We start from the raw sequence: 15163 nt of genomic DNA, 5'->3' as shown, positions 1-15163 counted from the left end.
TTGTCAAAAGAACTACAGCGATGCCCCGTCAGGGTCGCACGACTCGCGTGAGGAGGCGTCGTGGTCGTGCATCCTTGGCAACACCATATCTCGCTTGGGATCACGCGACCTCGACAAGTGGTCGAATAGCATAAAATATCTTTTAAGACTTTTGACATTGCGGAACCCCGATTAAGGAAGAGCATATGATTGTCTTAAAGACTCCAGAAAAATTAGTCCCCGACTTCTAGAAACAATGAGGAAAAGCAAGCCCACTTTGCGACACCAATTATGCACAGAAGCACGAGAGATAACCCCGGAATTCTTTTGTCAACAAATCGACAATCCTGTCACCAGCACCAGCGTCACTCGAGATATAAAAAATTGATTATCTCTGCTCCAAGATCAACACCAACAACGCAAGTCAATGTCAGCATCCCCAGCTTCCACTGCGTAAAAAACCTTAGCAGGAGTTACAATCGGATTCCACACCCCCATGATCCCATTCGACAAGGACCATATCAAGAAATTTCCGCAATAACATAACGTCCGCGATCGCACATCTCGACCCGCCAATCTCGTTGGCTTATGTCGCGGGCGCCGAGCGACATCGAGCATCCCTTTCGCTGATGTCGGGTTCCAATAGAATAAGGGTCGCGAGCGAGATGATTATCAAGGATAAACAAAGTAGGTCCCGCCAGTAATTAGAGCCGCCAACGCCATTGAAAGGGAGAGAACAAGATTCAGAAGCGTCTAAGCAACAACTGGATTCCTTACGCGTCCACAAACTAATTCCAATTCCTGTGTGGACCATCTCAAACCCGTGTCGTGGAAACAAGTCGTGTGGGATCAGATTCACCATCCGGTTCTCGTGTTAACATCAGACGCGTGATGCTTCACTAGCAACTTGACATGGATCGTGGTGAATACTATATTGGAGAAGGAACGACGAGATTTCGCTTTATCAAAAAGGAGGCTCGGGGCGTAAGGAGACCCGAGTTGACGGTTCAAAAATGGGATGCGATTTAAGTATATCCGAAAGCAAACATCAAACACAAGGACAAAACGACCCAAGTCATTCAAGATGATATATGACAGTGACTGCACACTCAACCGATTAAGAGATGCAGCAGTTCGGTTCATCACAAGGCTATTAGGTATCTGAAACCTTCAGGATAGTTGTCCTGGACTGGGAGTGCACATAAACGAAATTTTTCCGTAACCTGCTTCGATCGTTTTTTGGAGTCCCCGTGCACGTGTACTGCTGAGAGTACCTCCGCCTTTGGACATCTCCATCGCAAATCACGCAGCAACCCACCAAGCTTGAGCTACCAAGAGAGAAAATCTTGAAAGTTGAGTGGAGTGGAAGATGTGCGTGACTGCGATGCAATTTGTCCTGGTCCAACCGGTGGGTGCTCCTGGTATGAGTTTGAGAGCCCAAAGAAAAGGAAAAAAAAAAAATCAGTGCCAGTAGCTACCTCAAAGGAGACAAATAGCACCAAACCTGGAGAGATAAAAAGTTCCCCACTTGGACCACTACAAATACTATACGGTGCAGATATCACCTAGAACTAGATGCTTGATTCGGGCTCGGCTCAAGGCTGAGCAATGATGCATGGCCTACCAGCAACATGCCCACTGATGTATTTTTTCTATAGCCGAAAAACTTTATTGAAGGAACAAGAAAGTGTACACAGAGGGAGCATAAAGGGAAATCTTTCAGCCAAAAAGGAAAACTACAGGAAAAATTGTAGCTATTCCACCTGTCGAGAAAATTCAGCAGAAATAGTATCAGCTCAACAAAGACAATGTGAGTTTAAGATTTTTCCAATTGGTACATCAAGGAATCTAACCTTTTGACAAATTATCTAACCCCACTCTGGACATAATTCCAGGACTACCTACTTTGGACATAATTTTGGAAAGTCCTGCATATAAATATTTCATAATGAAAATTGGATGGGGAAGATGGAGGTACACTTGCCACACCAATCTAGCAAAAATAAAGAAGAAAATGAAAGGAACAAGAACCATATCAGGACCATTAAGAAAGAAAACACGATGAAAATTCATGCATCAGTTCCTACTCCAAAACAGAAGAGAAATTCTTAGAAAAAAATATGAGATTTCAACAAACAAGACAGCTCTCACACCAAATTCTGAATACCCAGTAGATGAAACTTCATAGAGCTAGTAGTTTCAGAGGCATCATGAAAATACAACTTGAATACGAGAAGGCAAGAATATTTGTTGAGATGGACCGAAGAACCTAGGAGCACACACCACATTTGACCATCCAATAACATAACCACTAACATTGTCAACTCATACTCCCAAAGTTTTAATTATTTATTGAACAAATCTGGGTGTATTTTATCAACATTGGGCCATATGTTGAGAAAATCAATGACACATTTGACACCATCTACCGAGGGAACACAATGATACAGCACCAATCGTCAACATGAAGATATCCAACTGAAAAATGTAAACGAATAATCTCAGGAATACACTCAACAGACGAGGAAATTCTAATGCTATATAACATATTACAAAATTATAACTCACTGACACAATGACTCAATATCCTAGTCGACAGATATATAAGGAATGAAATGAAGGGGGGTGGGGAGAGGAGAGAAAATGGCAACCTCAGAAAAATCATAATGTGCAACCACACACATATAATTCAAGCAGCAGGAGAAAACAACTTACATAGTAATAAGGTAATCCCAGTTTATTAACCATGTCAAAATGCCGCCTGTCCATGCTTTACTAATTAAGAGGAATAATACAGCTGCCACAAGTTCTTTGCTTTTGCGCAAGCATAAAACTCTGATGGAATTCTGACAGCTCAAAAGCTCACAAGTTCTGCCAAAAGCTCACCATCATTCTCGCTTAACCTCCACCTGCCACTTTGACTCTTCACTCCCACTTTCAACAACATACAGACTTATGTGCGACCGACGTGCCTTTATACGCACTATCAAATTTTGAGAAACTGTGCCACTAACTTATAAGCTACAAAAGTAGGAGAGACAGGCTCATTATCAGAACTGCTTGAGAATGACTTCGTAGAAAAAGGTTGATGAAGACATCTTCAGTCACTGGACTGTAAACAAAGTCAAGAACAAGATCACTTCACCGCAGCACCCATTTATTTTGCAACTGTAAACTCATTTTAGCACTTATCCTCTAGCTCTCAATTTGTTTGATTTGACACACTGCGTAAAGAACTTCTGCGCTTAACAAGTTTTCTTGGATTGTTACAATCCTTTAGGATATCTGACATAGCTTCAGCTTTTTGCATGATCGACATTTTCCTGGCACGTGGCAAACCCCCTTGCCTGCTGTATTTGCTCGGCAGATTTGTAGAATGAGGCACAGAGGACATCAAATCCCGTATTTTGCACGCCAGTTCAGTCATGCTGCGCTTGTGCAACTCATCCTTTAATCTCTGAAAGGTAAGGTACTGCGGAACTACACCCCTCCTTATCATGTCCTCAAACTCTAGAACAGCCTCCTCAAATTTGTACATTCTACAAAGCAGATGAATTAACATCGTGCTAGTCGCTAGATCCATGTCAAGGCCTCTCGATTTCATTTCCTTGCTAACCTGCACTGCCAATTCAAGTCTCTCCTCCTCACACAACAATTTTAGCAGAAGATGGTAAGTGAGACGATCTGGGGTGTAGCCAGATTCTATCATCTTGGTATAGAGGTTCATGCCCTCCTCAATTTTACCAGATTTGGAGAAGTACCAGAAGAAGTAGTTATAAGTTGTAGGGGTTGGGACAATACCCCTGCTTATCATCATTTTGATGATCCTACTCGCACCAACAAGATCTCCTGCCTTGCAAAACCCTTTTATCAAGGAATTATAAGTGGAGATAGTGGGCCCACATTCACCGACCAAAAACCGTTCCAGCATCCCTAAAGCCTCCTCAAATCTACCTGCTTCGGCCAACGCATCAATTATCGGATTAAACGCAACCGCATTTGACTCGATCCCTTCTCCCTTCATCTCGTCAATCAACTCCATTGCCCTCTCAACCTGCTGCATCCTGCAATATCCTTCCACAAGGGTACCATAAGTTACAACAGTAGGCTTCACATTCTCCTTCTTCATCTCTGCCCAAAGTGCTTCTGCACACTCCAGATTCTTAGATCTAAGCCATCCATTCATCAATATATTATAAACACGAACTGACGGAATCCAATTGGATTTCAATCCTCTTGTATAGGAAAAGTATTCTGAACCTACCCCAACATGCCCTTCTTTACAAAGGGAGTCCAACAGAATCTCAAGCAATTTCATTTCTGAATCAGCATTTTGAATGAAATCCAACCCACTGGCAAATTCAAACGTTCGAATAGCAGGTTGAGTCCTACCTGCAAAACAGTACCCTTGATAAGAATACAACAGTTGAGATGATGAAATGTTAGGTCAAAGTTCACAACAAGAACTAAATTCTCCTTCTTTCACACGCGTGTTTAGCACAAAGTCAGACTCCAATAAAGTGTCGAAGTAAACTCCGCAAACTGGGAAGAGAGGAAAAAAATCACAAATCTTCTACATGCAAAAGCACTCATTGTCACATTGCCTAACTTCTAAAACTACCCAAATTTCAAAACTATACGCAAGTTTACATTTTCGGGAACTTATAATTGAAGATGCGGAGTGCTTCTCATCTGAAATTCATCTATAGCAAAATACAGCAAGGTGACACCTCCATCTCAGACAGGGACTCCGTACCTGCTCGAGTATATCGTCTGATCATTATCGCGAAAGTATCCACCGAAACCAGCATAGACTGCCCATTGCCCTGGAGACGACCGTTGATCAGCTCCCAGGCGGAATCGAAGTCCCTCGCCTTTCCTAGCGCGTTGATCATCGAGTTGAACAGCGCGGCGGACGGCCGAAACTCCGGCTTCTTCTCCGCCCTGCGAAACAGACCGAACAGCAACTTCGGAGACGAATCGAAACGAGCGAATATCGCCTCCATGAGCTCGCTCCGAGGTTGGATACCGGCTTCATCGAGCGCGGAGTCGAGAGCAGGACCGGCGGCGAGGCTGGGGTTCGCGAACAGGTCGGAGATGGCGTTGAAGGCGTCCTGCGAGAAGTCGAAGTAGCGAGCCCGGTCAGGGTCAGGGCTAGCAGGCGGAGGTGGAAGAGGGATTAGGTGCGGCGGCGCGGGCCGTTCGATGGAGGGGTCCGGCCGTGATTCGCCGCCGGAGGAGGAGGAGGAGCGCGATCGGGAATGCATTCCGCGGGTGTTTCCGGCGGCGGAGAAGAGGCAAGCTCGGGAGCGAAGAGAGTGTCGAGCGGCGGAGTAGCGGAGGGCGGCCATTTCTCGCGGCGTCGCTGCTCCCTGGGGATTGCGCCATGGTCCCTCTTCCGGTACTGCTTATATCATAAGATTTACAAAAGAAAAATACATTTTTATATCACCGAATATCCATAAATTCGAAATAAAATCCCTAATCAGACATTAATCTTTAAATATAAAGTAAAATCAAGTATTAAACCATATACCAATCCGTGCAACTAAATCCTACCTCATTTTTTGCGACATTGCCGAAATTTCGATCAAATCTGAATCATTATTGAATAAGAAAACGATCGAAAACGACATTCGCTGTGATAATATATTTGAGAATTTAAACTCAAACTTTAATGCAAAGTCGGGTAAGAATTCATAATTCAGAGTCGAATATTCAATCTCGAAATAAATCATAAAAAAATGTATGAGACTTGATTGATCTGATTTTAATACTAAAATGGCAACCAAGCAGCAGAATGTTGGCACTTATGCTCAAGTAATCTTTAATTAAATAAAATTAGTTTTCTCCGACGCAAGTTGATAACTTTGCGACGGTAATTCCGTCGTCGTTTCGCTTTCCGCGGGCCGTGGCTTTCCTTCGAGTTCGTCGTCAAGAGTAGCGCCGACATACACGTCAAGATCGCTTATCACTAAGGATCGCGGCGTTTCCAAACCTGATATCGGATGCAACTTTTTGAACCTTAAAGACGATGGAAGCGCTCGTGCACTATCCGTATGCGCCTGAGTTCATACGACGGTGCATCCGACATCACGACCCTAGCCGAAATCAGGCTTCACCATGCAATTTCGGAAACATGCGGCTACCTTCAAACTGTTAAGATCAAACGAAGTTCGACTCGAGCCGACGCGAATCCATCATGAAAACCGACCAACCGTGAGCCGGGCTCTCTCCATAGATAAAAACTCAAGAACCTATCCCAGTGGCTGCTCGCGCACATCTGCCCACCACAAGCAAATGAGCTGTGAAGCCATCAGCATACAGAGGAACAAGCCGCAGCAGCACCATGCGTCCATATTCGATTCTTAGGAGAAACGAACAGCCGGGCACTCGGAATGCCTTACACGGGACAGATTACCGCGTCGCCTGTCGGAAGATCCTACCCGAGAAAAAAGGAGAAAAGCAGGAGCACAAGAAAGAACAGCCTTTTCCCAGTTAAAACCTCCCCTTTTCGATACACTGGGTACATAGAAACCAGGGAGCGACAAAAATGGAAAAGGTCTGGAGACGCAGTTTAGCAAGCAATTGAGGTTGCTAAGGGAGAAACGAGGATGGCGCTATTTCGACCTACTGGCTGGAGACTGGCCGCGGTTTCTAATCTCTCCCATGCCGCATTCCGCTTCTCCACCGCTAGCCTTAGCCTTTCCTCGTCTTCCTGAGACTGAGCTAGGCAGGACAAGAACATTTCCTCGTCCATCTCCGCGAACATCCTCTTCACGCTGAGGGTCAGATTGAGCACCGCGTGATTCCAGTGGCCCCGAGCATTCTTCTCTAGGGCCGGGAACACGATGGGCATGATCACCTGCCTGTTGTGCGCTATCAACCCGACAATTTGCTCATTGTTCCATAAGAAAAGGGCCCTCTCAGCCACCTGAAAAAGAAATTCGCAACCACAAAGAAGAAAACGAAGCCTTAATCATAATCCACAAGCTGAAGCAATTCTTGACCTCATCTTTAAGTTTAAACGATGTGTATCCACAATCTGAATTGAGAGGAAAATTTACAACGAGATAGGATACCACGTGGATAGTTACAAGAAGCACAAATTGCAAAAGTAACGAAGCTTTTACATGCCGAGACTTGAACTAACCACTTATAACCATGTGAATATTCCCCCCCCAAAAAAAAAAAAAAAAAAGGCGCCACATTGATTACATTGCTTTACATCAATTAGGCGAGCTATCCCAAGAACAAAGGATCACACCCACAAAAAGAAGAAATCACTTGGCCTTTTAATGTGTGATGAACTGCAGGAAGGAAAGCAGCTCACCTATGTTTTAAGCGAGTGATTCAGAAAGCAGCAGTTGTGACCGAAGTGTCATCCCCGAATTAATCGACAAGTCAATGGAAGTCCTACTTTTATATACGACAAATAAACAAATATCCAAGAGCTATTGAGCATACCCTGGGACAGAATGGGGACAAATGTAACCACTGCACACCATTCACCGACCCTTCCTCCACAAAAGTAAAAATAAAAGGGAAAATAACCAATCATCTGCCAGTCGAGAGTGTTAAACACTTCAATTCCTCTATAGAGCTAGCGAGCCAAGTCCATAAGGTCCTTCTGTTTCATCAATTCCGCGATGAATTGCCACAGCCAAAAGTTTTCGGTAATGTGATGACACACGAAACAAAAAACAGACTTAATGGTAAATACCAGCACACTAAGGCTTCCTAGATTGAATGCTGCTCAAAGGAAGGAAAAGAAAAAAAAAAACACTACGCAACTATTAGAGAAGAGGAAGTGAACTGCAAAGGATTTTAAGAAAGTCCCATGCTAACATGGCAACCCCCATCTTGGAAATTGGAACACTTATCTCAATAGATAGCACAACGCATAGTAACACAAATCTATCACCAAATAGAGCCTTGTGCTGCTCGTGAGTGAACTTGCAGGTAAAAGATGATATATATGCTGACTAGCCAGACAAATGAAGCTGGCTCATGAACTTGGCTGCGATAGAAGCTAGCAACAATATGCAATCTCTGCTTTATGGCATTACATGAGTTTGTAGGCAAATTTCATGAGTTTAACCAATTTTAGCCTAATTTAAGAGTTTATATGCTCACTGGAGAAAGGATACAATCAAACTATTGGTGGAAGCAAATCCTTCCACAAATTCTTCTCTATTTTTCTGGTTTCTGTTTTCAGCTACTAATCCTGTCCTTATTTTGTTCCTCTGCTCTCATTCCAATGGCTTCCACTAACTTGAGGATCATGACAAACCATGAATAATTTCTTTGAAACATCTTGATGTTTCATTAGATGATATATATTAAATATCGACAAATTCTTTGTATTCGCTAGGCACAAGGCATGAGGCATCTCGCCGCATCATTTCAAGCAAGAGTTGTGAAGACAGAGCTATTAGGACAGAGCAACATATGCAATTCCACTCACAAACACTTCTCTCACTCACATCTCTGCTGTGCAGCTGATCATCTAATTATCGTTTAACTTCTGTTCCTGACCTCACAAATCCCCTTGTCGAAACGATAGCCAAATGTGATACTTCATCAAACCATTTAATTTAAAGAGCCTTCACAGCAGAAGATTCTGAACGCTACTACATGAGCAAATATTAACGGAAGTTATGAATGTCTACCTGTCCTCCACCCCTATTTCTCTGTTTCAAACTCTGCACTTCACATAAGCTAACATAGAAGAAAAAAAAAAGGAAGGAAATTCGAAAGGCCAAATCGATTACCTGGAAGTGGAAGCTGTTGATGCAATAACTGATCCGCAAGAAAAGTGGGACCATGACCTTTTCAAAGTCTACCGTGTTAATCGTTTCCAGGATCTCTTCTATCTCACCCAAGAACATCACTTCCTTCTGGCTGTTTGTTATTGGCCAATACTTCAATAACCCCTTTATAACAATACTGGCTAACCTAGGCTCCTTCTCTATAAATTGCATTATACAATACGATAGCTGTTGAAAGTACACGGCCAAAGACTTAGGCTTGTGCAGAGGAATTACAACCCTCGAAAAGAAGATCTTGTGTTCCTCTTTTAGAGGCAACGCAAACCCGCTGATCACACTTCCGAAAATCTCCAATAATTCAGCAATCCCATTATGCTTCTCAGTCTCAAACACAAACCGGTAGAATATACTGCTTATGGACTTCCTTATGAAAGGCCTATGAACCATAAATTTCCCATAAATTCTATGCAACACAGTCTTCAAAAACTCCCTTTCTCTAGGATCCTCAGAATCAAATAAATCGAGCAATCTCAAAATGAAAGCATGGTCGATATACTTCTTAGCGACTTTTATATCCAGACAAGACGAGGTAACGAACTTAAGCAGTATGTCGTACACCACCTGCAAATGTGACCAAGCAGGATCGAACTGCGGATCATCGTTGTCGTTCTCGCTGCCACTACCAGTCGAATTGGACTGATAACTAGGTGGAAACACCCGGAACAAATTAATAGCACACATCCTGCACATCGCTAGAACTGCGGGTTCGGCAAACCTGACAGATCCAGATTCTACGAATTCCAAAATCTCGATCAGGATTTGCCTCTTAACATCTTTCTCCATGGTATTCTTCGCTGGGTCCGTGAAATCGAATGTTACACAGCAAAGGCTCAGTTTACTCACCAAGAGATTCATCTTTTCCGACGCCGGGACATCTTTGAAGGGCACCAAGGGCTCGATCCCGGCTATCACGCTGGCGGGGAACACCACAGAGGAGGCGCGCCTCGGTGCGCTGGATCGAGCAGAAGACGAATTGCCACCACCTGATTTCTGAGCTCCATCGGGAGAGCCTGAAGCGGACTGAATCAACCCGCCCGGGTCCAACCTGGGCGTTCTCCTGGAGATTTTACTCAGAAATTGCTTGAGCATTGTGGAGGGCAACTCAAAAAGTACAAAGTGGAGATCAATGGAGAAAGAGGGTTCGAATCAAAAGCCTTAAAGATCGTTCCTTTAAGTTAAATAAAGAGCACTGACGCCTAAAAGAAGCGGCACAAAACCCTATCTACTCCAACGAGGATCCGTTGGGAGCGGCATTGGGGAATCGTGGGAAGTTTCCAATGTCTGAAACAGGTGAGAGTGGGATTGTGGTGGATCAAAATCAAGCACTTTCCTTCTTCGAAAGAGAAGAAATTGGCAGCTAAAAAATCTCACTAGGGCATCAAACTGACCGAAAGAAAAAGCGGGTACCTATATTTGGTGAGAGAGAGATGAACAAAACAGAGGCTATTCAGGCGATGAAAGCCTCATCCTCGTGCATGGTTGAATCAGGATCTCATCATCATTCCGGCAAGAGAGAGAGAGAGAGAGAGAGACATAAGCTCGCGAACTGCGAAAGAGAACGAAGAATCGTTGTCCGAAATGACAAGGATGCTATCACGAGATTTGGGTCACTCGAAAAAACTATGAATTTCTAGTTCATATGGGAGATCTTCGATTTGAATCTTACACGCTCGTTCTACTGTAGTTCTTCGAGATCCGAATGGTATGGAACAGGAAAAGCAAGAAAGAGCGCAGGATTGGAGAGAAAAAGGTTAATGTCTTGCCTCCTGAAGAAAAATTGCAGGTTTTGTCAGACAGAACACAAAGAAATTGCTAAAATTAATGAAGACATGCAATGCGGTTTGCTTTGTTCTGTTCTTTCATCTCGGTTTGTTTTCTCTTCATTTTCGCGGTTTGATTTTATCATTTTATTCTCAAGGTTTTATTACATATATACAGATATATGCTTATTAAATTATGCATGATACCCTGAAAAAACATGCAACTTTTAACTCTTGTCTCAATTCTTCAACCAAAAAAAAAATCTTGTCCTAGTTCTATCTTTAGTCTGAAAAAACCTTCAATTTGAGGTGCAGTTACAATTCTGCCATAAACTTTTTTTTGTCCAATAAAAAAACCCCAACTTTAGTTTCAGTTTCAATTTTATCCTAAACTTATTTTCATCATAAAAAACACTCAACTTTAAATCCAAGATTTAATTCTCTCAAAAACTTTTTTTTATTTCATAAAAAAACCCAGCTTTAGGTTCAGTTTCAATTATACTCAATTTTTTTTTACCTCGTAAAATATCATCAACTTTTACTTAAATCCTAAATCTATCTCTATTAACCCTTCATCAAAATCGTCCTTAGTGATTTTGCACTCAATCCTCAATATCTAGTGTTTGGGAATGTTTCAACTCTCATGGTCGGAGAGCTCGCCCTTGAGATGCTTGAATAGCCCATGCTCGTAAATTTTTCATTTTTTGATTGTCAAAGAGAATTTTCGGATGGAGCGTTGATGGGGGCAAATTTGTGACTTAAGTAAGAGTTTGTGGTTTTTTATGAGATAAAAAATAAATTTAGGACTACAAGGTCAAATTGGAATAAGATCCAAAGTTGGGAGTTTTTCATAAGACAAAAAAAAGTTTAAGATGAAAGCGGTACATGAGCTAGTTAACGGTTTTTTATGGGACAAAAAAAATGATGATAGAATTAGCATTTGACCTAACATTTGGGGTTTTTTTATGGGACAAATGGTAGAATTGAGATAAGAGCTAAAATTGGAGGTTTTTTAGGGTATTAGGCCTACTTATTATGCAGCAAACATTTTGAATTTTGAATTTGATGCTCGCCCTTTGTTTTTTTGTGAATTTGGAATCAACAATTTACTATTTAAAAAGGTTTTATGAATCTTCTATTGCTCAATTTTTATGGACGTCAATATGCATCGAATTTTAAAAAGCACAAAAGCAACCATGCACAAGTACTCGAGATCGATTATATTATGAGCAAAAAAACCTCACTTTTAAGTTTTACCATCATCTGCATTTTACTTTTATATTGCAATACAATTTAGCTTAAAAAAATGTAAAATTGACTAAACACAAATGATAAAGGAGGTTGCTATTTCCACCTCCTATATAGCTAAATCCACCCAATTTTCACGAAAAAGATAAAATTGCCCTATATTAGTCAATTGAAATTTAAATTGGAAGTCACAAATTTATTTACTTTCCTTTTTTTTTTTCTATATCCATATAAGATCTACTTACCATAATTGAGAATTTCTTATTTTTAGTTTTATTTTTTGTAGAATTTTCATGTATATTAAAAGCAGTATGTTATTTTATTGTTATATGGTACTTTCATAAAAATTTATTTTGTTGGAAAGGGAAATTTTCAAGAAATCTAGTTCTTTTCTGCGTTATCCCTCGAATTTATGGGTAAATTGCTAAGTAGATAAAACTTAATAAAATTAAAACATTGCATATAGTAAGATTTTTTTTTTAAATGCCAGTGAAATGTCACTACTTTTCGTTGATAAAAATTAATATCACCTATCAACTGTTTATGAAGAAATAACAGTGTACCTCATTGTACATAATATATTTAGTGTATTAATAGATATTTCTCTAACGTCTTACCTGCTCTATATAAAAATATCTCGTCAATATAATATGGAGAAAATATAAATTCTTTGATATAGTAAAGATAAGTTCTTTGATATGGTAAATAAAGAGACTCGATATATATTGTAGACTAGTAAATTAAAAAATAAAAGTTCCCTAAGAAAGTAAGCTTTTGAAATAAGAGGAACAAAAAATAGAGAAGTTGTTGGAAGATTAATGATGAAGAAGAGACTTTTCAGTTTTATACTATATCAAAGAATGTCTTTTTTCCTCAATATCAACAAGATAATTTTATATGGAGCATGTAAATCATTATAGAATATCTGAGAATGTATTTTTCTTTCATATACCAAAAAACAAAGCATGTAAAATGCTTAAAATTATGGTGACTATCCTAGATAGAAAAAGACAAAAAGAAACAGCAAAGAGTAAGGGTCTTTCGCTTTAAATTGCAATTGCATGATTGAGGGCCTTTTTTTCTTTTTAGTGTAGGGCCTATCACTTTAAATTGCAATTGCAATTAAAATATCACCAACATTACTTGAATCCCAAATCTGTCTCTGTTAACCCTCCATCACAATTGACATTAGTGATTTTGCACTCAATCCTCAATATCTAGTGTTTGGGAATGTTTCATCTCTCATGGTTAGAGAGCTCGCGCTCGAAATGCTCAAATAGCTATTACTTGGGAGTTTTTCATTTTTCGGTTGTTAATGAGAATTTTTGCATGGATTAATGGGGGCAAATTTGTGACTCAAGTAAGAGTTTATGATTTTTTTATGAGACAAAAAATAAAATTGGGAATGGAAAGTAAAATTGGAATAAGATCTAAAGTTGGGAGTTTTTCATAGGACAAAAGAATGTTTAATATGAAAGCAGTACATGAGCTAAAGTTGACCGTTTTTTATAGGACCAAAAAAAAGTTTATGATAGAATTTGGGATGTAACCTAAAGTTTAAGGTTTTTTATGGGATAGAGGGTATAATTGAGACAAGAACTAAAAGTAGAGGTTTCTTAGGGTATTACGCCTACTTATTATGTAGCAAACATTTTGAATTTTGAATTTGATGCGCTCCCTTTTTTTTGTGAACTTGGAATTAACATTTACTATGTAAAAAGGTTTTATGAATCTTGTATTGCTCAATTTTTATGGACGTCAATATGCATCGAATTTTAAAAAGCGCAAAAGCAACTATGCACAAGCGCTCGAGATCAATTATATTATAAGCAAAAACACCTCACTTTTAAGTTTTACTATCATCTGCATTTTACTTTTATATTGCAATACGATTTAGCATAAAAAAAATGTAAAATTGGCTAAACAGAAATGATAAAATGGTAAAGTTTAAAAAGAAGTTAACTACTATTTTAATTGATACTAACCTCGTGTTCTCTCATTTTCTTTTGCTAAATTCCAAATAAACTATTTATAAGAATAGTGGAATGTTTTTTTTTCAAGGTGTCTGTTGTCTAGAAAAGAAAAATCGTTTAGAAATGACAAAAAGAAAGTAATGTCAAGTATTTTATTTTGCCATCCAATTAAAGTGACTAGTTTTATTATTGATTCGTTATAACCTTGCAAAAGGAATGAAATAACTCGTGCACGTAATTAAACCAGCAACTTTTGTGAAACTCTTAGATGATCATGCAAATCGACAGTTCTGGGGTCATGCTTGTTTATATTTCGACGAAAGCAAAAATATCTCGAACAGTTTAAAGTATTATCCAAAATTACAAAAACTAATGATAGAACTATGCGGGAACTTATGTGTTACGAAGTATGAAAAGTCGAAGTGCATCCCCTCCAAGATTTGTTTTAAGTGAAAAAAAAAAAAAAAAAAAAAATTAAAAAAAACCTACTCATACGGGCACGAGATGATCATCAGTAATATTTATTGCCCCATTTATAATGGGCAAAGCTACTATTGTCCATCGCCTTCATAGGAAGGAGGTCACGTCTAAATGTTTCCAAATTACACAAAAAAAAAAAAAAAAAAATTCAACCATGGCGATGGTAACAAGATGGTCATCCTCATCACGGCAATGGTTGAGGTGAAGTTGCATTGGAATAATTACAAAAAAAAAACATAAATATATTGCATTTATACTAATTCAGTCCTAAACCTTTCAATTTGGTTAATTTAGTCTTGAACCTTTTGATAATTTGCTAATGTAGTCCTTCCGGCCAATTTTGATTAGAAATTACTGATGTTGACACCAGCCATCCTATGTGGCACGTCGGCGTTGATGAGAATAATTTTTTTTCCTTTCATTGTAGCTAGCGAGGGCATCACGGTTGCCGGCGAAGGCTGCCTAGCCCGGACTATCGCTACCGCAAGCGAGGCCACTTTGCCAAGATTTGGAAGAGGGAACTGCAACTTCCTTCCCTCCGGCCCCCATCACCTTGGCTTATGTCGTCGTCCGAGCCCTACTTTCCCGCGCTTCGTCAGGGCTTCTTCACTTCCGTTGGTAGAGGCGCTTCCACAACGCTTTGCTTCTATCCAAAATTCTTCTATTCACTTAGGACGATTGTCGTTCAAGTTAGGACGATTGTCGTTCAAGTTAGCAATTTCCAGCAAAAATTAACAAATTGTCGAAAGACTTACGACTAAATTTGCCAGATTCAAAAGTTCAGATCTGAATTGACACAAATATAACATGTTTAGGACTTTTTTTTGGTAATTTTCCCAATTGAATTATGGTAACTTAATTTCGATTTTTGTGAGACATATATCTTGCAAAT

The 15163-nt window shown here is 39.9% G+C and overlaps 2 protein-coding genes across 3 annotated transcripts; both read right to left on the bottom strand.

Moving 5' to 3' along the window:
• Positions 1-1224: 1224 nt before the first annotated feature.
• On the bottom strand, positions 1225-5393 carry LOC115743442 (pentatricopeptide repeat-containing protein At5g11310, mitochondrial). 2 transcript variants are annotated; one of them, XM_048277109.1, is made up of 4 exons: positions 4736-5393; positions 2695-4371; positions 1833-1907; positions 1225-1397 (listed from the first exon to the last, which is right to left on the bottom strand). In XM_048277109.1, exons 1-2 carry the CDS (start codon positions 5328-5330, stop codon positions 3182-3184), a joined length of 1785 nt encoding a protein of 594 aa, XP_048133066.1. In that variant the 5' UTR covers positions 5331-5393; the 3' UTR covers positions 1225-1397; positions 1833-1907; positions 2695-3181. The 2 variants fall into 2 exon arrangements, with proteins under 2 accessions (XP_048133066.1, XP_048133065.1); XM_048277108.1 differs by lacking the exon at positions 1833-1907.
• An 892-nt stretch (positions 5394-6285) lies between these two features.
• On the bottom strand, positions 6286-10642 carry LOC115743443 (serine/threonine protein phosphatase 2A 57 kDa regulatory subunit B' kappa isoform). The gene is made up of 2 exons (XM_030678214.2): positions 8754-10642; positions 6286-6913 (listed from the first exon to the last, which is right to left on the bottom strand). Exons 1-2 carry the CDS (start codon positions 9897-9899, stop codon positions 6557-6559), a joined length of 1503 nt encoding a protein of 500 aa, XP_030534074.2. The 5' UTR covers positions 9900-10642; the 3' UTR covers positions 6286-6556.
• Positions 10643-15163: the final 4521 nt, after the last annotated feature.

Source organism: Rhodamnia argentea, chromosome 4 (assembly GCF_020921035.1).
Source record: "Rhodamnia argentea isolate NSW1041297 chromosome 4, ASM2092103v1, whole genome shotgun sequence".
In the NCBI taxonomy this organism is placed as follows: Eukaryota; Viridiplantae; Streptophyta; class Magnoliopsida; order Myrtales; family Myrtaceae; genus Rhodamnia; species Rhodamnia argentea.
The sequence above is the reverse complement of the archived record's forward strand: the minus strand, read 5'-3'. Positions and strand labels throughout refer to the sequence as shown.

Coding starts and splice junctions, on each gene's coding strand:
- LOC115743442 (XM_048277109.1), bottom strand. CDS start 5,330: ATGGCCGCCCTCCGCTACTCCGCCGCTCGACACTCTCTTCGCTCCCGA. Junction 4,372..4,735: donor CAGACGATATACTCGAGCAG/GTACGGAGTCCC, acceptor ACTGTTTTGCAG/GTAGGACTCAACCTGCTATT.
- LOC115743443 (XM_030678214.2), bottom strand. CDS start 9,899: ATGCTCAAGCAATTTCTGAGTAAAATCTCCAGGAGAACGCCCAGGTTG. Junction 6,914..8,753: donor TCAACAGCTTCCACTTCCAG/GTAATCGATTTG, acceptor TTTCTTTTTCAG/GTGGCTGAGAGGGCCCTTTT.